Below are 27963 nucleotides of genomic sequence, written 5' to 3'. Positions count from 1 at the left end.
AAACAACCCAGTGGAATGTGGGCAGCCAAGTCCCTCCAGCCTTGGGGATGACCAGGTGCATCCAAACTGGGGAGCCAAAAGCCACGGGCACTGAACTAGGCCAGTGGAGCTCAGGGCTCAGGATGATCCCACCCAGGTGTCACCCACCCCAGAGAGGCCCCACTCAGTGCTCCCACCACTGACCCCATCCAGCACTGACTCAGGGCAGCGCCTCTCCAGCCTGCCTCCTCCACACCACAAAAAAAAGCCACCTGGCACAGTTTGGGATCAAGTGTACATTTTTATTTTTTAATGGAACATAGACTCCTTTAGAAAAAGAAACATTCAGCTGGATGATAACACCCATAGAAAAAAACACCAATCTCGTGTTCTCTTTTTTTTTTTTTTTTTTTTTAATTTGGCATTTGTTATCTGCATTTATATTAAAGCAAAGTGCATCTTTCTTACTTTTTTCTCGTTTATACACATTGCACAATACATAAATAATGATGCTTATAAAACGTCTTTATATTTACAAGTAATAATATATTTATATATAACATAAAATACATTTTTTTTTCTTTAATAAATCTCAGGGTTTTTTAAGGAGTCCTTTCTTTTGTGTGGGTGTTTTTCCAAAGCACTACAATGCTAAAGTTCCAAGAAGAATGCTCTCTTGTTCAATTAAACCTTTATATTTAGAAAAATAGCTTATGTTAAGGTCTAAACATGCTCATTGAGCTAAGAACAGTGTAAAAGTATCATACTCGTGTATGAATTCAAGAAGAAATGAAAGCACAACTGCATTTCCAGATAAGATGGTACCTGGATAACCTGATCTGAGCAGGTTACGACACACCGACTGTTGTGAACACTTTTTTTCTCTTGTTTTCCCCATTTGTTTTGTCTTTAGTTTTGTTTTAACTTTTTTTTGTTTTGTTTTTTCTTTTAAATTAAAGGTTTACAATTTTGTCACTCTGCATCTCAGCTCAAACGATCAAGCAACGGGCCGTAAATGCCCGAAGTCCCTCCGCTGTTGTTTTCCTCCCCTTACACCAATCCACGATCATAAAAAACATAGAAAAAGCAGTGGAACAATGAACACAGTGACAAGACATGAACCCAGCCAACAAGAGAAACACAAAAGGTCGGCAAAAGACCTGTCTGGGAAGGTTTTTTTTTGCACCATCCTTCGGCGGCAACGCGGGGTCAGCACTGCTGGGGAAGGAGGTCTCGGTGTCACCGTCACGGGGAAGGTGGTGCATATAAAAATACAGTCATCTCCTTTTGTTGTCCAAGAGAAGGAGCTGTAACATAGAGCTAGTGGCTTTCAAATCCGTCGATCCCCATTGGATAATCCTTTTTGAGAGGCGTGAAGTAAATTAATTATCTCATGTGATCTATCCCCAACTGCACCCTTCTCTCGCCCTTCTGAGAGTTATTGGTCATTCACACTTTTAAAAAATAGATATATATATATATTTTTATCAAAATACCCCAAAGGCAAAAAAAAACAACAACAACAAAAAATTCCAACAAACAAACAAACGAACGACAACGAAAAAAAAAAAAATCTTTCATAAGCTATTTCTCAAAACGAAGAAGGGCGAACAAAACGAAACGGAACCAAAAAAAAAAAACCAACAACAACAACAACAAAACAAAACAAAAAAAAAGTCCGCATGAAAAGCAAGCACTCAGAAGGAAGTAAATAGCAGCAAAGGAGTATAGATGTCATGAGTTCACTCTGTCTCGAGTCACCGGTTGTTGAAAATAACCTCCAACCAGCAGGGGCAGCTGCTGATGAACTGTCTGGTGTAGCACTGGCCCCAGCCCTTCACAAAGCTGATCTGCACGGTAAATCCGGTCCATGGCTGCTGCGTGAACTCGTGGTCGTTGGGTCTCTGCAAGGTGTACGCCTTCTCGTAGTCGAAGGCCTTGATGGAAAACCCTGGGAACACTTTGTGAACCAGCAACGTCCTGGAGTCGGGGTTGTCCAGTGTGGCCGACTTGATGAAGATGGGGTAACTGCTGCGGTTGTACACCCACACGCCGTCCACTTCCTTGGTGAGCTGGATGCCGTAGCCGATCTTGCTGCGCACCTTCTGCACCAGCTGGCTCTTGTTGTCAGAGTTGAGCTGTCCGAGGCAGAAACCATTCCCCTGAGGTAGATCATAGAAGATATCCAGGGAGGGCTCTTGGACAGAGTACAGCCGACCCACGCGCGTCTTCTCTTCCCAGTATGCCACCACACACCAGTGTGACCTATCCCCTGGCTCCTGAAGAACTTGAGAATCTGGAGGAAAAGAGAAAAAAAACAAAGAGAGAAATTTAGCATTAAACTTAGCATTAATTAGTTCCTAATAAGAACCACCAGGACCCATGTCTTCACAATCCTCTCCATGCACACATCAATGCCAACAGCGCGTTATCCACTATTTCCAAAAAAACATTTCCAGGTTTGGGATGCTCCTGTTGTTTCAGTGTTGTCACTGTTGTTTCAGTGCCCAGTTCTAGGTGGATTTACAGGTCCTGAATGACACAGTCAGTGACAATGACACAGCCATCCTCACTCAAAACAACACCAGGACCACCTCCAGTGCCAACAGGAGAGGTGAGATGCTTGTGGCAACCAAACACCTCAATCCCCTGATTTTCACCGACTGAATGATGGATTTATTTCCATAAATGACAATCTACTGCGCACAGACACTGAAAAAAAAATGAGGTGCTGCTAAGAAAACCACATTGAAACCCACAAGACCAGAGGGGACAAGAATTTGACTGCTCTGGTTCATGGGGCTTTTTCCTGCCTGCAGGGCCTGTCTGATGGTCATGAGATATGGGGACATGAGATACCACTCTAACCTACAGGAAACACCAAAAGATAGAGGGAACCAAAAAAATCTCACACGTGTTAACAAAAATGGCCGAAAGACTTGAAAAAAAGTAGAAATCCATTCATGCAGCCCCCTTCTCTGAACTCTCTTTCCCACAGTTACCCCATGCAGCATGGCCGTGATGTAGGAGGAAAAAGCAAGGCAGGAGGAGGGGAAAAAAATGTGAGAAAGCCTTTTCCTGGTGGAGGATCCCAAGCAGCCTGGCGCTGCTCGGCGGGTAATTCCTTCCAGCCTCAGTAGGCATGTTAAGACCTGGGAACTATTCATCTCTATAATAGTATTTAAAAAAAAAAAAATCGAGCTGGGAATGCAAGTTAGCGAGCACTACCAAAATAATCCCCTGAACTATGAGAGAAACTACTGGAGCTGGGATAGTAGGTGACCCAGCAACCAAAAAGCTCTTCCTGCAGCCCCCCCCCAGCCCCTCCCTCCCAGGACAACACACTGGCTCTGCCTGTTTTTTTTCTATTAATAAACCCATTTTCCCAGTTTTCCTCCCATCTCGTTCTAGCCCTGCACTGTGCTTTTAAGAGAGAAGAAGAAAAAAAAAAAAAAAAGAAAAAAAAAAAAGAAAAAAAAAAAAAGCCCAGCCGCACACTTTTAATTTCCTCATTTCTATGCCAGCAAGGAAAATATTTCTCCAGTTGCTGGAGGCAGCTACTAAAAATGGGCCTGACTGTGTATGTCTCAAAATAGGGACCCTCCTCATTCCCTGATTAAACCAGGGGTGGGGGTTCTGGTCATGCTGGGGTGGTCCTTGGGACAGCATCTGTCAGGGTGCACCCCAGTTTGTCCTTCCACTCCCTTTTTTGGTGCCTGACAAGACTTTGCTGTGGGTAACCTCATGTCCTGCTGAAACCTGGGGCTGAGGAGGGGCAGGAAGGCCAGCTTGGGTTACCTCCTCCCCACTAACCCAGATGGGGTGTCCTCCGTGCAAAAGTGCACCCAGAGGGGCAAGAAACACCCCCAGGATGGAGTTTCCACCACCTGCCTGGGAGAGAGAAGAATTTGGGAGGGATGCTTCTGGATCTAGGAGAAGGATGCTCCTTAATCCAAAGGGGGATCTCTGTTGGCCACTCCCTACCTCTGTCCTCACTGTCAGCCTGACAGTGATGTTCAGAGCCTTTTTGGGTTTTGTTTTACAGCAGTTGAGGGAATTTTGGAGCCATTGGACCCCTGCTGAAATTCCTATAGGTTTTTATTGATTTGAACATAAAAGTATCTGTTTCAGGAGGTGGCAGGGGGAATAAAGGAGTTTTTCCACCTGGTTTTTGTGCTTGCATCAGTGAAGACCACGTAACAACTAGTTCACTGCTGCTTACAGAGAGCTATTTAATTGCTAGAGCATTTAAGGAAAAGAAAAAAAAACCCCCGAACCTACCAATAATAATAAAAAAATAATAATAAAAAAAAAAATTAAAAAAAAAAAATAGAAAACTGCCTTGGCGATGAATGAACAGACCTTTATGGAGGGCTGGAAGTTCATGAATGAATCCCACTAGGTTTCTGAATGACATGGGGTGACCAGACCTCAAGGACGAATCTTAGGTAATCCGGGATGTTGGAGTTTTTTTTAAGGAGCTGATGCCAGCACACAGTATAAATATGCCAGAGCCTCTTCCGTTTGTGGGCTTCGGCTGTTGACTGCGTGTCTAGTCAAAAATCCATGAGAATATTAGGGCTGAGCTGGGATAAACAGGCTCAGGCCTCCCTGCCAGCCACCACCAAAGCTGCTTTTTGCAGTTGTTGGGACCCTGGGGGAGCTCCCTTGCTCCCACCCACCTCCCTGGCTCTGGCATGTGCCAGGAAAAGGGCTGGGAAAAGCCAGTGGCATCACTCCGACAGGGGAGGAGGTGGCAGGAGAGAAGGAAAAAGTGACTCAAGAGATGCTTCCTATAGTGACAGACTTTTTTTTTTTTTTTTTTTTCCCCAAAAGGCTTTTTTTGGTGGCAATAATAACAGCGGATCTGTGCAAATGAAGCAAACAGAATTATTATGCTCAAAAAACACCCTGCTGGGATCTCACCCTGTGCAACCTGGGGGTCATGGCAGGCACCAACCATCCAACTCCCATCTCCAAACTCACACAAAAAAACCCCCAGATCCCAGGAAAAATTCACAGCCACATCCTCCTCGACACATCCTGGTGTGCGACAGCCCATAGGCGGCTGCAAACCCTCTGGGATCCCTGTTTTGAGTTAAAAGCATCGTTTTTACGAGCTCCTCGGTGCAAGCACATCCCTCTCTAAATGCCTGGAAAACTCCCAGCAAACTGGGAGCGTTCCCATATCCCAGCAAACAATGATAATGTTTAATGCTATAAACATCTGCGCTATTATTTGGTTATTAAGGATCCCTCCATTTGCTGCTATCACTGGGTTATTAGGATTTTCCATGGTTTCCATTACAGCCCTCCCCGAGGCTCCAGCGGGCTCCCCCCGGTGCGTTGTGCAAGCTCATTGTGAAAAAATAATAGTATAGAAGTAGCTGAAAATAAAGTGAGCTCGCCCTCAGGAATTTAGGGAATTAGTTGTATTGATCACTCATGGTCAGGTCCACAGAGAACAGCCATTCACACCAGCTCCTCAAAGAGAGAGGGGAGAAATCAAGGCAATGCCTCAAAGCCTCTGGGGAAACATTTTTGGTAATTTTGGTGCAGATGGTTCATCACTAGTGATGCCCCAGCACGAACATATTACACCATATCCCATTCCCACTGGAAAACTCTTTTTTTTTTTTTGCCATGTTTTTAACACTTTCCTGGGTTTTCCTGAGGGGCTGCCCCAATTTTGCCAATTGTCCTCCATCAAGGCATCATCCCAGCTAAGACTCAACACACCAGTCAGCACAACAGGCAATGAGGTTCCCCACCACTTCCCTTGACCTCCAAAACCATCAAGTCCTGCCTGCATTTTCTCAATAAAAGACCACAGTCAGGATTTCTCCACACTCATCCACACAGAAATCCAGGAGGATGGCATACTAAAGCAACAACCTCCCCCAAAAATTTGACAGCTGCAGAAACAACAGTGGGTATGGGACATTGACACCACAGAAACACCAAAATTTATCAAGCTGGTTCTTCCAAGCCATGGCAGAAGGACTCACATTTCCCCCTGTTTGGTAGTGGCAGGAAATTTCTGGTGTGGCTTTTCTCACCATCACATGGCGCATTTAAGTTGATGAAGGCATGTCATCCATACTTTTTCTTTCCAAGCTCCAGCAGTTTTATTTGGAGTTTGGGAAGAAAAATTTATCTTTTTTTAATTCACAAAGACCCAAAGCATTTTAGCAAAATTAAATAATAATAATAATAGTAAACTAAAACAACACAGCTCCTGTCCTGGGGTTGTTTTAGATCTCTGTTGTCCTTCAGATGTCAGCCTTGTCCCCGTGCCAAGTTCATGAATGTAAAGGGGAACTAGGCTGGGGATCTTTTGGTTTTGTTCAGGTTTTTTTTTTTTAGCTAAATGTTTTCCTGTAGCAAACCAACCTTGAAAGAAAAGAGCAAGTTTAGCACACACTGAGCTATCTGACCCACCAGGACTGCTCCCAGCTGACCATGTCAAGGGCTGTCAAAATTATCACCAGTACCTGTGACAACAACTCAAAACTGAAAATGGGAGTGAAATGGGCCTACTAATGAGAATTTTACATGCCTGTAATTGGATGTTTCATCAATTACATCAGGCTTAGAGGCAAATTAAACTTTCCAAATGTAGAAGTGTTCCGAACTATGTACATACACTTTTTGTAATATATGTACATACACATTTATTTTTCCAAAAAGCAGTTTTGGTCCTGAGCATCTATTCATGCTCTTCCTAAAGTTCTCACCATCTCAGCCCCTCCACTGCCTCAGTCCTGGGTCTGGATTTCCCATCAAACATCAACAGTACTCACTATGGTAGCATTTACCATGAACTGCTAACAAAAGTCTCCTCATTTTCAAAAATGGTTTGGGTTTGAAGGGACCTTAAAGTCCATCTCATTCCACCCCCTGCCAAGGGCAGGGACAACTTCCACTATCCCAGGCTGCTCCAGCCCTGTCCAGCCTGGCCTTGGACACTGCCAGGGATCCAGGGGCAGCCACAGCTGCTCTGGGCACCCTGTGCCAGGGCCTCCCCACCCTCACAGCCACCAATTCCTGCCCCACATCCCATCTGGCCCTGCCCTCTGGCCCTGGGAAGCCACTGCCTGTGTCCTGTCCCTGCAGGCCTTGTCCCCAGTGCCTGTGCAGCTCTCCTGGAGCCCCTTGAGGCCCTGGCAGGGGCTGTGAGCTCTGCCTGGAGCCTTCTCTTGTGCAGGTGAAGAGCCCCAGGTGTCCCAGGCTGGCTCCAGAGCAGAGGGGCTCCAGCCCTGGCAGCATCTCCGTGGCCTCCTCTGGCCTGGCTGCAGCAGCTCCACGTCCTTGTGCTGTTGGGAGACCCAAAGACCTGGAAAAAAACTGCCTGGCTTTCCAGGGGACAGCTTTCTGCTGGAAAACAACTGCCATGGGCACTGCCAAGGAGCAGATGGACACATTACAGCCTTTCCTCCTTTATCCACCAGCACACACGGAGGGCATTTGTGCTTGGAAAAAAAAAAAAAAATGTCTGGACTGGTGTCAGCACAACGTGTCTGTCTGGGGCTGAGACCAAGCTCAGCACGTCTCGCGCCCGATAATCTCCCTTGGCTGACCTCAGGTGGCATTTGTGTGTCCAGGACACTGCCATGACCCTCATCTTCTCTTGGAGATGCAAGAGATGGAGACACAAGCCCCAGAGATTTTTATGGGGTTTTAAATGCTCTTCTGGACAGTCCTCAGGACTTCTCCAGTTGCAGTTTTGCCCTCCCCCCTGCTCCGCTACTAGCAAGTGCTGATTTTGTGGGATATCAGGAAAAACAGCCCCCTGGCCACTTAGTTGAGAAGTGAAAGGCATTACAACAAGGTGAGGAGAACACAGAGCATAGTGTGCTCATCAAAACAAAGAAAAACGGGCACCCAAAAGTGTAATCCCACTTCCTTTCTAGTCTCTCAGGTGACTTACAGAGTAGAAAAACAGAACAAAACAAAACAAAAAAACCACCCAAAACCAACCAAACAGATAAGCAAACAAAACAAAGAAAAAATACCTAAAAGCTGGATTTCCAGGTACATTCAGCAAAAGCAAAGGAAAAAAAAAAAGTCCAAACTAAAGGATAAATCCACATTAAAGGATATATCCAGCTGCAGAAAAGGGGCTTTGTGCCTTTAACAAACTTTGTGGGCAGCCTGCAGACTCCACCCATAGCAGGGCTTGCCCCAAACCATTTGTATCTCCCAGCACACAAGGGCTAGACAGCTTCACCTCCACCAGGATGTGCCTTTGACAGCTGGGAGGGTTCCTGAAAGCCTAATTTCAAGCATAGTCGTGTGTTAAACTCCTGCTGTTTGCAGAAGAAATAAACCCTCACCTTCTGCAGGGATGGCACCGCCCTGGGGGGCCCGTGGGGTCCCTCAGCACAGGAGCCCCCAAGAGCTGAGACATCAAAACCTACTTAGGGAGCCTTTAATCTGTGGATTATTGACATGATAGACCATAACATCTCTTTAGGAGCCATTACAGCCCATCGTGTCAGTAGGTACTTATGCAGCCCTTAATCCGTGGATTGACAGGCTAGACCATAAATTTGTGTCTATGTCTAATTAGACGGCTCTTATTACTCAGCAGATACGGTAGTCATGCAGGCTAAAGAGCCTTAAGATTACTTTTTTAATTTATTAGCAAGTTGTCCAATCAATCACTCAAATGGCTCCTTGCGCCTTGCAAAATCAGTCAACCTTGCACGAAAATAAATGTTAAGTTTTGCCGCAAGATTTCAGTTTGCTGATGTTTACTAAGATTGAGTCTGATGAGGTCAAGCAGGATAAAATATGGCAGAAGCCATCAGGGGAAGGAGTCTCATATTTCCCCATTTTTCTTGAACTTTGGTTCAGGTTTGTATTAACGGTGACCTGAAAGTTTGGGAGGGCTTTGCTCAGTCCCCAGGTGACCCAACCAAAAACTGCCATCACCTTCCCCACAGCTGGGAATCCCCTCCTTGTGAAATCAGGACAGAAAGGAGGTCAGGTGAGATGGTGGGTAGAGATGATTCACCCCTGAGGACATCCCCTCAGATTCCCACCCCAGCTTGGTGGAGGAGCCCTGAGTCAGCCTTCCCCCAACCTGGAACCCAGCCCTGACCTTCTCCAGGGTGAATTCAGCAAGAACATAAAAGTGAGAAAGAAGGAAAGAAGAAAAGAAAAGAAAGAAGGAAAGAAAAAGAAGGGAAGAAAAAGGAGGGGAGAAAAAGAAGGGGAGAAAAAGAAGGGGAGAAAAAGAAGGGGAGAAAAAGAAGGGGAGAAAAAGAAGGGGAGAAAAAGAAGGGGAGAAAAAGAAGGAGAGAAAAGTAAGGAGAAAGAGAGAAAGATAGAAAAGAACCCTGCAAGCATGTTACTGCAGACCTACAGAGACTCAAGAGCAAACACCACTATGGCAGATGCCAATAGTGGTGCAGATACTGGACCAGGAATAATGTCCAAAAACATTAAAAAACATATTAAAAAATATAGGGTGATCCATGTCCCCTGCCATTTACAGGATGGCAGAAAAAGAGCCCAAGTGAAACTGCTGAGTTCATGGAGTCCACCAAACCAGAAATTTGATTCATAAACATCCTATTAGTCACTGCTACTGTCTAATTACGGTGATTAATCAATTACCACGGCTAAAAACGACTCTAGAAGAGAAGAGCCCTTTTCTTGTGACCATTCTCTTTAAAAGCCAGGCAAGGCTGAAGCTACAAGGTGGTGGGGCGGGGGGGGGAGAAAATATGCAGGCACACACCAAAAATGCCTGTCTGCCTGTCTCCAGTGGTTAGAGGAGCCAGCTGACTCCAGTTTCCTCCGTACCAGGCTTCAGGCCTCATCAGCCATGCAAATTATAGAGTACTGTGCTGTCTGAAGGCCGAATTTCGACTCAGCTCAGAGAAAAGCCTTAGAGGAAGGGTGGGGATGAAGAAGCCAGCCAAATCCATTCATAATATTTACAGTAAATGGGCCTCTTTGCTGTTGTTTAGTATACAGTCAGCCTAATTATTTTTGAAGTTTTAATTTAAAGAACCTTCTTTATCTGCCTCTCCTTCTGCACCCCTCAAAGGTGTGGGAAAACTTTTCCCTTGTTTCAAAAAAGCAGTAGGACGGGAATCCCTTCCCCAAGCTCCAATTCGAGTTGAGTGGGACAAAGGGATGCTGCAAGAGGTGAGACCCTTCCAGAGCGGCCCTGCCAAAATCCATAAGGTTTTTAAGACTCCCAGGACACCCAAAGAGTCACAAGGGAATGCAGATCCATGTGGGAACCCCCCAGAAATCCTATTTTTTTGCTGCATGTTGCTGCTGTGTGCCAGTGGGGACTTGCTGGCTCTGGAGGTGGTGCAGGTGCTCCACTGCCCTGTGCACTCTCCAACCTTCTCCCCTTCCCCGAGGCAACCTGAAACAATCTCACTTTTGTAACAAACCAGCCAAGAGGCTTGTCTGGAAAACACAGCCCTCATGAGATGCTGCCCTGGGAGCTCCAGGTGACTCAGGGCTGGTACCAGCCCCAGCTCCCAGAGAGGAGCAGCCACCTCCATGCTCCAGCCTCAGCAGCTACCAGGACACACCTCTTCCCCACCCAAACCCAACCCAGATCTCAACCAGAAACCTTCTGAGAAAGAGAAACCAGCGCACAAAGGGCTCCTGACTTACTGAGATGCAAATCAGACGTGAGGGTGAGCTTGCCAAGAATCTCTCTCCCGGCCTGGGCTGTGCTGGAGGCTCCTGTGGCAGCATCCTGCCCATCACCTTTTCTGGGATAAATCATGCCACGGATGCTGAAGCCACCAGAGGCCACTGGATCATGCCAGTCACACCCCCACTCAGCACAGCCACCCAGGTGGGGTTTAGAGGATGACCTTAAAAAGCTTTTTTACAAAATTAAAGCTATTTGAAAAATAAAGCTTTGCTGTTTCAAGCCAGGGAAGGGTGTCCAGCACTCAGGGGATTCCCAGGAGAGGGCAGGGATACAGCCCCCAGGAAAGCCACAGCACTCCACTGACAACATGTAGCCATGTGAGTTACACCTTAAAAACCTTGTTAAGACCTTAATAAAAACTGAAGTAGAGCAGTCTAAGATTTCCAAATGGATACTTAATACACAGATGTGTGTTAGGATTTTCCCCCCACCAACTGCATTATTAACACACACACAACAGCATCACTGCTGTTCTTATTCCACTACTGAAAAAAACCCCCAACCCTCCTCTCCCTGCAGCACACTGACCCAGAATTCTCTCCCAAAGACTGAAAGCAGACATAAATATACGTGTTTCTCCCCACACCAAAAAAATTTAAAAAGCCCACTTCCCCCAGCAACTTTTCCCAGAGCAGCATCTCCCTCTCAGAGATGCAAACCCATGGAAAAAGCAGAGGAGGAACAAAAGTCCTTTTCACGTCCGTCGTGCCCTGCTCCGTAACAATTATGAAAACTGTTTAGCTGGGCTGGCATTTGGAGCATTTACTGCATTCCTGCCAATAAATTCCAGTCCCGGATCCGATGGAAAAGGCTCCCTCCCCTCCCCTTTCCCCTCCCCTCCCTCGCCTTCGTTCCTCCTGGCTTTCTTTACAACCTAATACCCTGTCGACGCGGGGCCAGGGCCTACTTAGGGGGAAAAAAAAACACCCAGCGCCAGACTGGAGACAGCAGGCAGACTGAAAAAGTTAATCATTACTTCTGTCTGCCTTCATAATCTAATCACGCCTATTCCTAAGAGCGGGCGGCGGAGCGCACGGCACACGGGATATGCACATCCCGGGGTCACCGCCCAGGGCTGGACAGACAGACGGACACATGGACAGCACCAGCCCCAGCCCAGGGAGGGGGCAATCAAGGGATGGACAGACAGGATGGATGGCGTTGGGAAGGAGTTCACAAGCCTGGCCATGCACACACACACACACATACACTACACACACACCCCTCCCCTCGCCTCTCACTTTGCTCTGGATTAATAACGCGTAGCAATTATGGAGAATATTATATTCATTAAGTAATTAACCCTCCCGGCGCTCCGGCGGAGCTGGCACCCCCTCCCCGCAGACAGAGGCCAGCAGAGGTTTGCCCCTGGGCTATGAAACGGGGCAGGTTGGCAGCACACAGGTTAAAAAAGAAGGCCCAAAACTCCTCGTGGCTCGTCTCACCCCATTTCTGGTGGCAACAGCAGAGCCATGTCCCGAGTGGGGACATGCCATGGACAGGGTGGCATCACCAACAGCCACCAGCATCCTCCCATGGGGACAAAACTCAGGGGCTTTGGGCTACCACCAGCATCTTCCCATGGGCACAAAACTCAGGGGGTTTGGGCTATCACCAGCATCTTCCCATGGGCACAAAACTCAGGGGGGTTGGGCTATCACCAGCATCCTCCCATGGGCACAAAACTCAGGGGGTTTGGGCTATCACCAGCATCTTCCCATGGGCACAAAACTCAGGGGGTTTGACTGTCATCAACAGCCACCAGCAGCGTCCCATGGGCACAAAACTCAGGGGGTTTGGGGCTGTCACTAACAGCCACCAGCATCCTCCCATGGGGACAAAGCCCATGGATAGTGTGGATCGCTGGGAGGCAGCAGCATCCTCACAGAGCTGAAACCCAAGGGATTTGGGCATCACCAAAACCCAGGAGCATCCTCACATAGGGATAAAGCCCAGGGAATCTGGGGTTTGGCAAGCCCAGCACCACAACCAGCTTCTCCAGAAAATAACTGCAGTGCAACTCTCAGGTGAGCCAAGGCTTCATGCTCTTGACACCCAGGATACATTTTCCATGCTTGGCTGTGACAAAGAACAGTAAAACTACAGGCCTCTGCTTATGATTTATGGGTTTGTTCCTTATCGTGAGCTAAAAAGTCTCAGACTGGCTTCCAAAGAAAATGAATTCATCAGTTCAAATGCAGTGATGTAACTTCAGGCTCCCAGCTCCTTTTCCAAATAAAACTCCTGTTACTTGATTCCTGCTGCAAGAATGATTTTATGGAGTTATTGACTCTGTCCTCTCTGCCTGGGAAGGTGCTGCCAGAGCCCAGCCACAGGGTCACTGACAGCTGTTCCACGTGGGCGGGCAGGACCTCATCCCATGGCTTAGTTTCTTGACTCTTTTGCCAGTTTTCCCTGCTTTTCTACCCAAAACCTCACCTTGCACAAACACCAATGTGCAAACAGACACTCAGCTCCTCTGGTATTATTTTGCATCCTCCACCATGGAGGGGGCTCCTGCCCAGCAGTGATGCCTGGTAATTTTTATCACCCATAAATTTGGCCCAAAGCCTTCCATCACCAAAAATGACTATATCCACAGCCAACCTCACCACTTGGAAAGTGACAGATGTCTGAATTTCCACCACCTTCCTAACTGCCAAGTTTCTCCACTACAAAGTCACCTCTTATTGATGAAGTTCTGGTTTCTATGAACAAAATCTCTTTAATCTGTAGAAGTATTACATAGAATTCCATACAAATATGGAACACATTCAACATACAACCAATATATTGCATGCATTCAACCTATAGATCTACAGAATATATACACTGTATGTTGACTATATCTCACAAAATCATATATATAATATATTGAATAAATTTTCCCCATACATATTCAGCCTATACACAGAGACTGAATAGATTTTGCTCAGTATTTAACCATCCACAGTCTCACTTATTAAGTACATCTATAAGATACATATTTGCAACTAGGGTTAAGAGTCCCAGCAGTACTGAATTATTCCTTTAAGGGCAAGAATTGTCTTTCCACGTGCTCAGGGAGCCAGGACTTCACCCCAAAACTGGCTCACCAAACCCCAGCACCCCAACAGGGATCCTGCTGAGGGAGGGTGAGGAAGGAGACAGAGCCAGGCACAGGGGACCATCACCAAGAGCATCACCAGGACCTCCTGCAACCAGCCCACGGTGCTTCAGCACTGCCAGCACAACCCAACCAGGGAGGCTGCAGCCAGTAGGTTTTTTTCTGTAGTGAGGTTAAAAGGGTAGAGAAGGGCTGAGCCAGCTCTTACAGGGTGGTTTTTTTCTTTCTGGCTTTTTTTTTTTTTTTTCCCCTTGCAAGTTAAAACCAAGATAATGACACTGGGTGGGGACCAATTTGAAGGGCTGAGCAGCCAAACCAAAATTAGTCTCCCGGCCAAGAGCTTCCTAGGCCTCACAGTTTGGGGAAGGAAGCTGAGAAAAAGCATGAAAATAAAAAAAAAAAAAATTCCTCGGGAAGCTGGACCGTCGCGCTCAAGCAAAGGTGACCCTGTTAATCAAATATTTTTCAACATAACAAAAATAAAATCAAGTCCTGGAGCAGGCTCCCTTGGAAAAGCAGGGCCTATGAGATGGTGTTTTTTCCTCCTTTTTTCTCCTTTTCTTTCTTTTCCCTCCGCTGGCACTTTCTTTCCTTTCACTAATAACTATGTTTTCTTGCATTTTTTTTTTCTTGGCTCTTTCCTCATAAAAGACTGATGTAATTTCCTGTCTTGTCCCAATGTTTCCTGTTAATTAACAGGGTGAAAGTTATCATCGCGCATTTAAATGGTAACCCAAAAGAAGAGAGTGGAAAAAAAAAAAACAAAAAACCAGGGGAAAAATAAGAAAAGAAAAAAGGAATGTGAGTTTGCTGTCTCTTAGCAAACACCACATCACATCCCCAGCAGCACAAAACACCCTGGAAAAAGCTTTTTGGAATTGATGGCTTGAGCCCACGGGCAAAGACCCCCTGAAGGTCCGTGCACAGGTGATCCAAGCCCCCATCCTCCCCTGGATGGGGATGGAAAATCCTTGCAATGCCTGCCCAGAGAAGCTCTTTTCTTTCATTAAGAAGGAAAATAAAAGAAGAAGGGGAAACAAGGAGATGGAAAACAGGAAGAAGAAGGAAAACAAGCAGAAGGAGAAAAAAGTAAAGAAGGAAAATAGAAAAGGAGGAAAAGAAAGAGGAGGAAAAGAAGGAGGAGGAAAAGAAGGAGGAGGAAAAGAAGGAGGAGGAAAAGAAGGAGGAGGAAAAGAAGGAGGAGGAAAAGGAGAAAAAGAAGGAGAAAAAGAATAAAAAGTAGAGGAAGGAAAACGGAAGAAAAAAGAGGGGAAACAAGAAAAGAAAAAAGGAAAAAACCAAAATAATTTTTTTAAAAAAGAGAGAAAGAAACAAAACAAAGTAAAACAACCTGTAGAGAAAGATGCAGACAGCAACACTCAAGACATTGCATTTACAAAAAAGAACTTGAAGAATAGCAAAAAAAAAAAAAAAAAAAAAAAAAAAAAAGAAACCCAGGGGCTAATCCAAAGACAGCAGGCAGAAATCCTGTGAGCCACCGAGCTCCTTCCCCTGCCTGCCCTCAGCCCCGTGCAGGATCAGGCTCAGGCTCCTCCATGCCCTCTGTTCCTCAACAGCAGCCGTGACGCAGCCGGTACCCCGGCGGCACCGCGGCCGCGCCGGCGGCGGGCGAAAACAAAGCGATTTAGGCAAAAAGCGAGGGTGGCTGGAGCAGAGAGAGAGAGAGAGACTGTGCCTCAGCGGTTAATAATATCCACAGCGCTGAAAATAAACCGGGAAGGAAGCTCCTTTGTGACAGTAGGCAGGCGGCCAGGCTGCGGCGTGGGTCATTCATGCTGGCGGGGGACAGCAGAGGGGCTGGCACCCACCCGTCGACCAGGCTGTCACCCTGCTGGAGCACAGTTAGGGCTGGGGACAGGGTCCCTACACAAAATTTTGTCCTGGGCACCCTAAAACATGCTGCGCCCCGCCGTGAGCCAGCAGGGAGGTTAATGGTGCTGGCCACCGTGGCTGGAAACAGGCATCCCCCCAAATGCCCGTGGCAGGGAAATGCATGTGGCTAATGTTACTGGTTCCTTTAGTGTAAGTGATACCCGCTGGCAGACAGTGGGGATGGAAACGATGCAGCCCACATCCCTGCCAGCCCGGGGCTGCTCCTCTACGAGTGTTTTTGTCCCACAGAGTTTTAAATGTCCCCAGTGATCAAGTTGCCGGCGCTCGTCAGGGCAGCTACTGAGAGCAGAGCATGGTTCAAACTGACAAAACTTCCAAAATGCACCTTCCTAGCCTCATTCTTCCCTAAAAAAGCACCAGGTTGTGGGATTAAACCCCATCATGGTTCCCCATCACTGTTCCCACCATCACCCCCATTATGATGGACTTGCTGGTTCTGGGGTCTTCTGCATTTTGTCATCAGCTGTTCCAAAGGCACCATTTGGCTTTGGGAAAATTTACTGTCATCTGGAAAAATGGGTTTAATGAACTGTACAGGTATGGATTGAAACTATCTAATGGGGGCAGCACCTCTGCTATCATTTCTTTTTTTAAAACACATCATAGGAGAGTATCTAGGAAAGGCTCAAGAGGCTCTAGAGCACTTAAAAGTAATTATTAAATGGATTCTATTTGCTTTGGAAGGATTTTAATCGGCGAAACGTCCGGAGCTGGGAGGAGGATCCCGGCTGTGTCTCCCAGGAGGGTCCCCACAGGCTGAGAACCCCCTTTAAAAAAAAAAAAAAAAAAGGAAAAAAAAAAAAAAAAAAAAAAAAAAAAAAAAAAAAAAAAAATCCCTCCTGGGGCTTGAAGGAACCAGAGAGGGTGGCCAAGCCAAGAGCCCGGGGTCGGTGCCAAGCACCAGCTCCCTCCTCCCAGTCGGCCACGGTCAGATGATGTGCGAGGCGAGCCGGGAGGCTCCTAGTCTGGCAGGCAGCCTGCTCTGCTCCAGAGGCTCCAGTGCTGTCATCCTGGCATTAACCCCTGATAACCTTGTCCTTTCCAGGACTGGACTGTGGTTTTTAGGCAAGCAAGGAGCAGGGGAGGGTCACGTCTCCCAGCGAGGCTGGGAAGGAAAGGGTGCAGCGCCCCGCGACGCTCAAAGCAAATTAAAAAATATTAAAACGACGTAAGCTCAAAAATAAACCAAAAATAAGTGACTTAAAGAAAAAAAAAAAAATTCCCAAGCAATTGTTTATCCCTGGGACAAATATACAATCCTAGTTCCACAGGAAGATGTCTCAATTTCAGATTATAATAGGATGCCAATTTGTAAATAAAGGCATTTCACAGGAGGTTATAAACTCCGTAGGGGAGGGAGGTGGAAGTAGGGGGAACGGGAAAACACAGGCAGGGCTCTGGCGGAGCAACAGCACAGGATCCTGTTTACATGGGCGAGGGGAGAGCGACGGGAAGCCGCTTTGGGGGGCAAATATCTCCGGATTTGGACAAGGTGCTTCTTCCCCGCCGAGCAGATACCAGCAGGGATCAGAGGCATAGTGAAACATTCCCGGCCTGTCCGCAATTTTGGAATGAAATGTCAATCAGCCAAGAGGTCCCTTAAACCAGACAAGGTCCCAGAGCACAGAGAGCCAGAGTAGGGAATGAATGCCAAAGCTCTTCCAGCCTGGGGAAGTCTATTCCCTACATTTTTGGTGCGGAGCTGGGAGGGAGAAACTGAGTCTGTGCCTGCTACAGAAGAGCCTTGTTGGTTTCCCAGCCTCAAGGCTTGGAGAGCCTTGATCCAGCACCCACCAAGCATCATCACTCAACATCCACTGGCTCTTGGGAGACCCTGAGGTGCTTCCAGAGTTTGGGCAAACCAGCAGAATTGGGCCAAAATCTGGATAACCTCTCAGGTTTGGTATTTCAGGAACAACTTCTATAAAAAAGCTGTGGATGTGGCGAAGACACAAGCCAGCTCAACTTGCTCTCCCTCTCTGAGGACAAGCTCTGGACTGCTTGAGAGCTTTGCTTTGCCAGCAGATCCAGCACTAATCTCCTGTCCTGCTGGAGAGCCACCTCTTCACCCACTGTGGACACCACAACCTGCCACCAGCCAAGAGCCACCAGCCCCACACCACACATGGGTCAGGATAGAGATGTCCAGGGCTGGTGGATCACATTCCATGGAGACCCAGCACTAAACACCACCAGCTCACTTCTACCCTTGGAGCAGAGCTTCTCCATGGGTCATACAGGAAAATTTGGCTCCCACCAATCTGAGGCCACCAGACCACGGGCCAGCCACCCCCAGGCCCTCCAAGGATGGCTCTGCTTGTTTGAAAGGAGTCACAACCAAACACATCTGCTGAGAACAAGTCATCTCAAAATACAGGAAAACCACCCTCTGCCTCCTATTTACGGGAATTATTTTTATCTCCAATGGGATATTTTTGCTCTTTAACCACACTGAGGACAGAAAAGATCTGGCTGGTAATACCTGAGCACAGCCATGTCAGTGGGAGAAAACGTGAGCGAGGAGTCCTGACCTACCCACAAGGCTGACCACTGACAAAAATAAAGATGATATAAGAAAACAAACAAAGCCAAGAATACAGAAGAGAGAGACAGCACCTTGGGGGAAGCAAGGGGCACATCAGCCAGAGAATGGGATGGCTGGGGAAGACAGAGCAGAGGTGAGATGAGAGGAGGACACCAGCATGGTGTGAAGGACTATCCAGGATTGCATTCCTGGGTCATGAAGGAGAACAGAAAGAAGAGGGAGGGAGGGAACAAGCAGCTCAGAGCAGTTATGGCAAGGGGGAAACACATCCCCCGGCCTCTCCCCCCTGCCACACATCCTCCAGAGCCTCTGGTATCCATCAAGACAACTGCCTGCAGCCCCAGAGAGAGACAGACCCCAGCAGTGGCTGATCTGAGACTCCTCCTCATCAAAGGCTCCTCATGGAGAGCTGCAGGGACGCTCACTTTGAGCCCCTTCAGTGCTCCCCTTGCCACCATCCTCTCAACCCCTCTGTGCATTCCCCTGAGGGAGTGGCTGTGAACCCCAGGCTGGCCTCATTCCCAAATGCTCAGTGCTGAGAGTGACCCTGCTTGCCAAATCTTGCTCTTTAAGACATCAGAGCAGGACTTCTGACCCTGCTGCTACACCAGCATCCACCACACATCACTAATGACCAAAGGCTGCAGGATCCCACCACCACCACCAACCACCTGTGATGTCTTTTTTTTCCTCACACACCCACTCCAGTTTCCAAATTACCAAAATAATTACTTTTTTTTTTTTTTTTTCCCTTTTCTTAAACCATCTTTTCATCAAGGAGCTGCAAGTCCAACACACACAGGTCTGGAGGGGACTAGGGATGCTGGATTCTCCACCCAGCATCACCCGTCCCTACCTGCCCAAACACAGATAACACCAAGCCAAAGCGCCAGCCATGTACCCTGCCAATAACTCATTAAAGCCCTCTTCAAACACGCTCTTCTGCTAACTAAAATATGCAGGAGGGGGTAGGAGAAAAAAAAAAAAAAAAAAGGAGGAGAAAGTGAGCTTTGGAGGATTGCTCCAAAGTGCGTTTATTTTCCTTTCTTGACTGGGTCTCTCCAGTTGGGAATTTTCAGCGCTGCACTTCTGCGCGCGGAAGGGAGATGCCAGTAAATCAGAGCAAATTCAAAACAAATGCTCTTTCATGTGGAGGCATTCAGGGCTTGGGTAGCTAACCATATCCCTTCAAGAGTCAACTCTCCTATCAGCTCCTCATTAAACTAAATGGCTACAATTACATTTGGGGAGGAAAAAAAGAGCGGTTAATGATCGTAAAAAGGTTCTGTTTCCAGGCTTGGGGAGGGGGGGAACCTTTGATAAGGGAGGCAAAAAAAAAAAAAAAAAAAACAACAAAAAAAAAAAAACCACCAAGAATCAAATCCAATGGAATAGTAACAATGGAATAAAGTAAGTTAAAAATGTACTTTCAGGTGGAAATGTGCTTTCATTTGGGGAAGAAGCTCAATTAAGGAGCTAGGGGTCCCCTTCCCGCGGCCCTTTGGGAGGCACCAGGAACGAGCCATGTTATTTCCTGCAGCCCAAGCCCCCACCTCCTGCCTTCCCTTCGGGAGCAGAGCTGCCAGACGAGATGTTATCAATAGGCTGAACCTTACAGAAAGCCCCCTTTTAAAAGCGAGTACTTCCTCTGCTTATTTCATGTGGTATCCTGTGGAACTGAACTCTCTCCTCCCCTCTGCAAAGGGTGTATTTCAGGAGGAAAAAGAAAAAAAAAAAAAAAAAAAAAGGAAAAAAATCTAACAACATCCTTATTGTGTTGTTTTGCTTCTTGTCTTTTTTCTTTCTACAGTCCCTTTTTTTTAAATTCCCTGAAGCTATAGGCTCCAGTGGTAAATTTTTTTAAAAAAACCTCAAATCCTTCTGCCTTAAGAAGAAAAAAAAAAAAAAAAAACAAACAGCAACAAGTTTTCCTGTTCCCTCTCCCCCTTCGTTTGATTAATTCTCATTAGGGCCTTTGAACAAACAATATGCTCCCCTCTCAAATAACAGACAGGGTATATATTACACCCAAAGAAAAACAAACAAGGCTCACTTAAAGACATCACATCCACACCAATTCCTGGAGAGAGGCAGGGGCAGATGTGAGCGCGCGCGCAGCCGCGGACGACCTAATTCCCAATTCCAGTTTCAGGGTGATGAATAAATCATAAATCAAGGAGACATCCCCACAAAGGCAAACACCTTCAAACATCAGCCTGTACCTGCAGGTACACGGTTTCAGACGCTTTAATCCTGGTAGAGACAGTGAGGTGGCCAGTCTGGGGTGGGAGATGAGGTGCCGGAGACATTACGCCTTGGAAATGGCGTTGGGAGTTGGACTAAGTGACCTTCAAAGGTCCTTTCCAAACCAAACCACTCTGTGTCTCTATGCAAACTCCAAGAGGGGTGAGGAAACTACCCTACATCCTCCTAACAGCAACTGGAGGCTGAAGGAGATGGCAAATAGGAAAACAATGGAAGTCATTGAATATATCAGGAAGGGATACAAAAACACATCATCAACTCTCTCCGCAACATCCTCTATTAAAAACCAGGCCACCTTTCCTCCCCAGACACCATGAGCCTTGTGCATCAGATGGGGGATGCTGGTGACCTCACCAGGTGCAAAACCTGAGCAGGACTCTCATCCCAGAGACAAGAGATGCCCCCACTACCAAGCCAAGGATTTGACACCAAATCCTTCTTTAAGGTATGACTGCACCTGCTCCCATAATCCACAGACCTGAATGAATGTCCAGTCAACACTTCTCAGCCTTCTCCTGCCTCAGTCCTTTTGCCTCTTCCTGCCTTAGCCCAAAAATGAATGGAGCATAAGGCTGGAATTCAAAGGAAATACAAGCAACTCAAGGATGGAGAACCTTGTCTGGGATTTCAACACATCCTCTGCACCAGAAACACACAGCTGCTACTGAAACAAAACCCAACTCCCCCTCCGAGCACACCCTTCTCAGTGATGTGCATTCCCAAAACTCCCCCAGCATCACTTCACCTTTTGTCAGGACCCCCAGCCAGCCAACAACACCCACAACCCACAGCCAAGATCAACAAGAGATGTCTTACCTGAGAGCCCCCCAGGGGCTAGACAATTAGTTCCCCCTGTTTCAGTGGAGGAAGGCACAGAGTCTGGACAATCTGCTGGAGCAGAGGGAAAAAAAAAAAAAAAAAAAAAAAAGAAAAAAGAAAAAAAAAAAAAAGTCAGTATATAGGTGGTTCTTTTCAGGCTCCCAGCATCGCCCCAAGCAGAACACACATTCCAAAGGGCTTAGCAGGAAGCGATTACTAATTGTCCGTGCAGAGACAGTAGTTCATCAAGAAGCATCCACCCTAACTCGTTGTCTCAGTCAAGGCTGTGCTTCATCACCAGCCAGCGCTGATTATAGACTGGCAGAAATTACAGGCTGGCTGCCACCTCTCTGGACAAGTCACCGGCTAAGGAGATCAAGGTTGTCACCGTTCTGATGTAAGCGAGCTTCCAAAAATGCTTAAGTCGTGGCTTTATACACCCAATTTAGTCAAAACCTGTAACTCGCCGAAACAGGAACTGAAAGGGAAACGTCTCATTGCTGCCCTTTGGCAGTGAACGGGCTGAGTTTGTGGTGCCCTGCTCAATTTTTGTCACCAGCAGCTTATTGTCACCTCCTGGGCAACTGGACCTGCTCCTCCATGCACCACCAAAGGGCAGGGAAAGAGTGACTGCTGCATTAGAGATTTCTCCTTGATGCATGCAGGTGCTGGAGATCAAGGTTTGGACCTCCCTATCCTAAGCTTGCTCCTCCAGGTGACAACAGTCAGAAGCTTACACCAGTCTCCTGGTCCTACACACTGATCTCCTCGTCCTACACATCAGTTCCAGCTTTTTGGTCACTACCATGTGGGACCACAAGCTGAAGAACAAGCCTGAGAAGAGCTGTGAAGTTCATGCAAACTTCTGGTCCTCAGGGACTTCGGGTTTTCACCAAGTTTGGGCTCTCTCTGCCCTCATTTCATTCACATCTGTATCTCAAAGCAAGGGCCACCACCAGGAGAGCCGAGATGATTTTCTCCCTATGATAAAGCAATTCTGCCAGATCCCACCCCTGAAATACCAGTGAATAAGAAATTCCTGTCTGCATAACCTCATTTTATCAGAGTAAAGTAAAAGCCCTAACAGGAATATACAGTTTAACAGGATATACTTAATCAAACTGAAAACAATAGGGGAGACAGGAAATAGACTTACTTGTGAAATACTGTATATGATACGCTCTCTAAATGCCTTGTTGTGCTTTCTATGCTTTAAAGAAATAGGGGTTTTTTAACTTTTTTTTTAACCCATTCTAGTCCAGACAGCAGATTCCCCTGCCAAGAATCCCTGAAAGTTGAAGCCCTGCAATGGCTTCAACTGCTTTAGCCACAGAGGCTTTCTGAACACTTGCTAGACCAACCACTCTGCCCTGCCCTGGGCTCCCTGTGCCTGCAGCTACAGCTCCCTGGGGAGTTCCTGCAGATATGGGACACATAACTGGTCCTTTCCATGCTGCCTTGCTGTAAAGATCATTTGTGACAAAGTTCTGTTACCACATCAGGCAGGACAGAATCCAAACTTCAAATATGTAATTCTAACAATGGGGGGGATGTGTTTCCACACTTCTTCCTCAACTCCTTTCCCGTGTCCCATCACCCAAAAGACAATTCCCCTCATCCATGAATCACCCCCTGAGCTCCCTTTCCAAAATGCAGAGCTGGTGCAGCTCAACTCTAGACCAGCCACAGGGGTCAGGTGTGGGCTGAGCCCAAAGGCAGAACCCTCACAGGGTCTGTCTCTGCCCAGTGTGTGGCTGAATTCATTGTTGCACACCCTTCCTGCCGCCCACAGAGGTGACTAGAGCCCTTTTTAGTAGTGGGCATTGAAGATTCTTTTACCTTCAGCACCAGACAGGCTGCAGGAGCAGAAGTTTGTCCTGGTGCACATCAATCTCCTCCCAACTCTGCCTTCCCACAGCACGAAACCATTGCGGAGACACACAGTTATTCCTTGTGGCCACCAGCCCAACCTTGCAAGGTGTCAAATAGCTCCTGGGAGCTGCCAAACCTCCAGCTCCCCTGAAAGCTGACACCACAGGAGGGCATTCGGCCCCGCAGCAATATCTCACTGAGTTCCCTGCACTCCCATGCACCAGCACCACCAAGTCCCATCACACAGGAGCACAATAAAGTCACTTGCAGCCCCTTATCCCACTCAAAGCTGAGTAAAAAATCTGCCCACTTTCAGTACAGCTGCAAGAGGCAGCTCCAGCAGGGACATCAGGAATGCCGAGTGCCCACACACCTCCATCATCCATCCCTGCCAATGCCCTGTGTGAGAAGACGGAAAATCCCCTCCTTGATAAAAGTCCTCCCCATCCCTGGAGGTGTCCAAGACCAGGCGGGAGGTGGCTTGAAGCAACATGTTCTAATGGAAAGTGTCTCTGCCCAAGGCAGGGGGTTGGAGTGAGATGAATTTTAAGGTTGTTCCAACCCAAACCATTCTGGGATTCTCTGAATGAGCAAGCCAGGCTGACCCACAGCCTTCCCTCAGGTAACTCAGCCATCGAGGGCAGACCCTTCTGTTCTACAACAAGTACACAAATACCAGATCTAGACAACACAGCCTCATGTGGTATTTCATTGCCTGCAGCAGATTCCCAACTCCCTGCCTTCCTCCAGCTTCAACGCAGCCTGTCTCAGCCTCCATCACCTCCAGAAAAACCAATTCAATCCCCACCAGTTAAGGGTTTCAAGCCAAAAGAGAAGAGAGATTTAGACAATATTAAAGAGAGAAATGGTTAATGATGGCAGCGGTGAGGCACTGGCACAGGTTGCACAGAGAGATGAAACATTCAAGGGCAGGCTGAATAGGTCTTGGAGCAAACCTGGTCCAGTCAAAGGTGTTCCTGCTCATTGCAGGAGGGCTGGACTAGATGCTCTTTAGGGTCCCTTCCAACACAAACTGGTTTTTGATTCTCTGATCTGACAACCTCTGCCAGACCCCACACCAGCCCAGGTTTATTGTCTGCCTGTCTCTCCAAATGAAGCACTTACAAGACATAAACACTTAAAAAACTTTTACCACCACTATCATGCTTGACAGAAAAGCAGAAATTTCCTGCTGGATTCAGAGCTCCACTGGCAGGGCCTAAACACAGGGACTGCTCCCACCCCAGGTGAGAAGACGGCTGATGGGCATCAGCCAGGTAAAAAAAATCTTCACATCTTCCCAGAGTTCTCAATATGCAGCTGGGGAACTGCCACAGGAGATGGCACTGACGGGAAACCCTCAGTCCCCCTGCAGAGGAAATGCTGAGAAACCCTGAGCTTGCAAAACCCACCTGCCACCACAGACTTGCAGGCTCCACTGGTGCCTGTCACAGCCCTGCTAAGTCAGAGCTCGGCTGCCAAGTGGATTTTTCTTTCAAAAAGGAAAAAAAAGGAGGACTTTTTGGTGAGTAACCCAGTTGTTTCTGTGTTTCCGATGGGCAGCGTTAATCACTTCCTATTGGCCGATAGGAATAACTTTTCCTTTCGAAATGGCACATTCATGTTCTGCGGCTTTTCTGTTTACACACATTTTGCTACCTTATGTCAACACTTGCTAATGAATAAATATATCATTCGGCTAACTGAAAACGAGATCCTGGCAGAGGCAGATTGGATGTTTAAATCCTGCTAATAGATTTTATCCTAACATCTTTACAGGAAACCAAAACCAAGCTTTAACCCTTCTCTCCCGCAGCTGCAAATCCCTTTGCATCCCATGCCAGGATCATCAATGAGTAGGAAGAGTATGAGGTATGAGTATGGCAGAGAAAAGCCATATAGGCAGAAATAGGAACTTTTAGGGGAGCACTCCAGGGATGCAGTTTTGCAAAATTTTGGCAAAACCCACAAAACTTCATGACCCAGCAGACCCTCAGAGTGCATTACAGAACAACCTTTCTGCATCCCAGCACATGCTCTGGATGCTGAACGTACTCCCCAATGTCCCTCTTTCATTTATGACCCCTTATCTTCTGTTTTTTCCACACCAAGGAAAGACAGTTCATGCTTTGCAACCCAATTGTTTGTTAAACAGCTTTGTTTATTTCCGCAAAGAAAAAAAAAAAAAAAAAAAAAAAAAAAAAAAGCCTTATTAGTGTTCCCAAAGAGTTTGCAGAAGGGGAAAACAACAGTCCACCCTCCAAGGGAGCAGCTGGCAGGTTGAGACCCCCACCACTGCACCAGAACTGAGATCCTGAAGAGAGGTAATTTCACAGACACTTTTTGGCCAAAAAACCCCAAAAACTAAACCAATCTGACACTGGTCTCCAGGAATATCTGTAATATCCACCTTTCCATCCCCTGCCTGCCACCACCGCAGGACGCAGCCACAGAGACCACCGTGCTCCAGCCCACTCCAGAGCCACTAATCCTCAGGAAGCCAGGAGCTGCTCCTCCCGGGCTCCTCGTGTTTCCGACTCTCCCCACCTCTCTCCTCCTTCTCCCAGCCTCATTTATCTCACACCCGGGCGAGCTCCCTGCCAACCAAGAGTTTATGCAGACAACCGCAAAAGAGCTGGTGCCAGCCTCAAATGGGCTTCTCCCCTGCCACCCTGACATTCAATTAACGAGCAACAGGCATGCACGGCGGGGCTAACGAAGTTAAATTTTAAAAAAAAAGGTTTTAAAAGTAACTTTTCGAACTCTTTTCCCCACTCCTTTTTTTTTTTTCTTTTCGACCTAATGAGGTAGGATTAGGCTCCTGCAAAACTTAGATTTCTAAGCAACCAGTCTCTTGTCAAGGCATTCCCAGGCATCAGGGAGATGCTGGATCCCAACCTAAATTCCTAAAAATTCACCCAGGGGTGCAGAAGCACTGCCGTTTCCAACTGGAGCCTATGCTTTTCCTGGCTGACTCAAGCAGCACAGGCCTGCAATCCCTTCTGAAGTTTCCTGCCAGAGTTTTAAAATCCTACTTTGTGCACAAGGTGGCTTAGATAAATTACATGTTAATTCTCACGGGGGTAAGCAGGAGGCACAGAAGCACACGAGCAACCCAAAAGCAAAACGCATGACAAAGCCAGGGGACTGTTTTCCCTGATAAAGGGGCTGTTTTGCCTTTTTTTTTTTTTTATCTCTTACACTTGCATTGAAAAAAAAAGTCCACACTTACCAGTTGGTTTGAGAAAATCCATTGGATATCTGGAGTAGGGTGGAGGGGGAGACTCTGGAATTAGAGAAGTACAGAGAAAATAAAGGCAGAGCCATGAGAAAGAAAAAAAAAAAGAAAAGAAAAAAAAAAAAAAGATAGGAACTTATGATAACAGTGGCATTCTTTTAGCAAAACTGTTTGTCTTAGCTCTGGGGGTTGGAGGCAGGGCAGCGAGGCGGTGATTGCCTTGATATTTAGCTGTCAGATAAACAAAAGGGGCCGTCTGGCGCCAGTCTCCCTGCTATCTGCCGCTCGGGCTGTCTGATCGGGGCCTCCTTGGCTCGGCGGAGCCGCGGCAGCGCCGGGGCCGCCCGGCCCTTAATCCCCCGGCACCGCGCGGGGACGGCGGGGAGGCAGCGCCGGGGCCCCCGGGGAGGGAGGGAAGGAGGGAGGGGGGTCCCGGAGGAGGTGGGGGCGTCGCCCCCTCCCCTAAGTACTTAAAGGAAATGCATAAAGCCACGGCAATGGAAAAGTTATTGCGCGTGTTCTGTTTGTGTGTTGTGTGTCGGTTTTGTTTTGGTTTGGTTTTCTCTTTTTTTTTTTTTTTTTTTTTCCCTCTCTCCAGAAAGAGGGAAAAAAAAAAACAAAAACAAAGTTTTGTGGGCCGGTAGGTGAGTGGGGCTGCGTCTAGGTATTTCTGCATCCCCTCCACACATGCATCACTTGCATCCCCTCCAACTCCTGCACACCTCCAGCCCCCGGATCCCCTCTAGCCCCTGCATCCTCTCCATCCCCTGCACCCCCTGCCCTCCATTCCCCACATCCCTGCATCCCTCCATCTCCTGCACACCTCCAGCCCCTCTCACCGCTGCATCCCCTCCACCTCCTGCATCCAGCCCCTGAGCGCCCTGCAACTTGGCGTGCCTGCCATTCCCCCGCATTCCCACACCCCTGCAAGCCCTGCACGCCTCTAACCCCTCCAGCCCCCCTCTATCCCCCCCTGCCTCCTCACCTAGCTCGCAGAGCCGGCTGAGGTGGTGCGGGTTGCAGCAGACGAGCTCGGAGTGAGCCTTGCCGTAGGATTCACAGCAACATAACCGCTTCACTTCGGAGCAGTGGCGGAGGTCGGGCCAGCGGAACACCTTGCAGAGCAGCACGGGCAGCGGGTACCAGTGCTGTCCCAGCCTGGAGTCGGCCTTGGCGGGCAGCAGCAGGCAGGGGGTCCTGGCCCCGCCGCGGGACTCCACGGCGTGCAGCAGCCCCTCCAGCTGCCGCTCCTTCAGCCGCTTCAGCACGGCGTGGGTCAGCGCCTTCAGTTCCGCCTCCGCGCCCGCCGCCGCCCGCCCGCCGCGGCCCGCCTTGCCCGGGCAGCACCCGCGCCCCCCGCCCAAGTGCGCCCGGGGCTGCTCGGCCACCGCCGCCGCCGCGCCGGGCTCGCCTCCCCCCGCCGCCGCCTCCTCCTCCTCCTCGCCGCCGGGCGCTCGGCTCCGCCAGAGCCGCCGGACGAGCACCGAGCGTTTGGTCCTGAACATGCGGGACGAGAGGAGGGGCCCCCGGCT

The 27963-nt window shown here is 48.0% G+C and overlaps 1 protein-coding gene across 3 annotated transcripts; it reads right to left on the bottom strand.

Moving 5' to 3' along the window:
- Positions 1-185: 185 nt before the first annotated feature.
- SMAD7 (SMAD family member 7) lies at positions 186-27957 on the bottom strand. 3 transcript variants are annotated; one of them, XM_083883827.1, is made up of 4 exons: positions 27417-27957; positions 26426-26479; positions 21319-21393; positions 186-2275 (listed from the first exon to the last, which is right to left on the bottom strand). In XM_083883827.1, exons 1-4 carry the CDS (start codon positions 27934-27936, stop codon positions 1737-1739), a joined length of 1188 nt encoding a protein of 395 aa, XP_083739953.1. In that variant the 5' UTR covers positions 27937-27957; the 3' UTR covers positions 186-1736. The 3 variants fall into 3 exon arrangements, with proteins under 3 accessions (XP_083739953.1, XP_083739954.1, XP_083739955.1); XM_083883828.1 differs by having other exon boundaries at positions 21319-21390; positions 27417-27952; XM_083883829.1 differs by lacking the exon at positions 27417-27957 and having other exon boundaries at positions 189-2275; positions 21319-21390; positions 26426-26663.
- Between the last annotated feature and the right edge of the window lie 6 nt (positions 27958-27963).

Source organism: Zosterops lateralis (genome assembly GCF_965231275.1).
Source record: "Zosterops lateralis genome assembly, chromosome: Z".
Classification (NCBI taxonomy): Eukaryota; Metazoa; Chordata; class Aves; order Passeriformes; family Zosteropidae; genus Zosterops; species Zosterops lateralis.
This window is presented reverse-complemented; position numbering and strand designations above follow the sequence as displayed.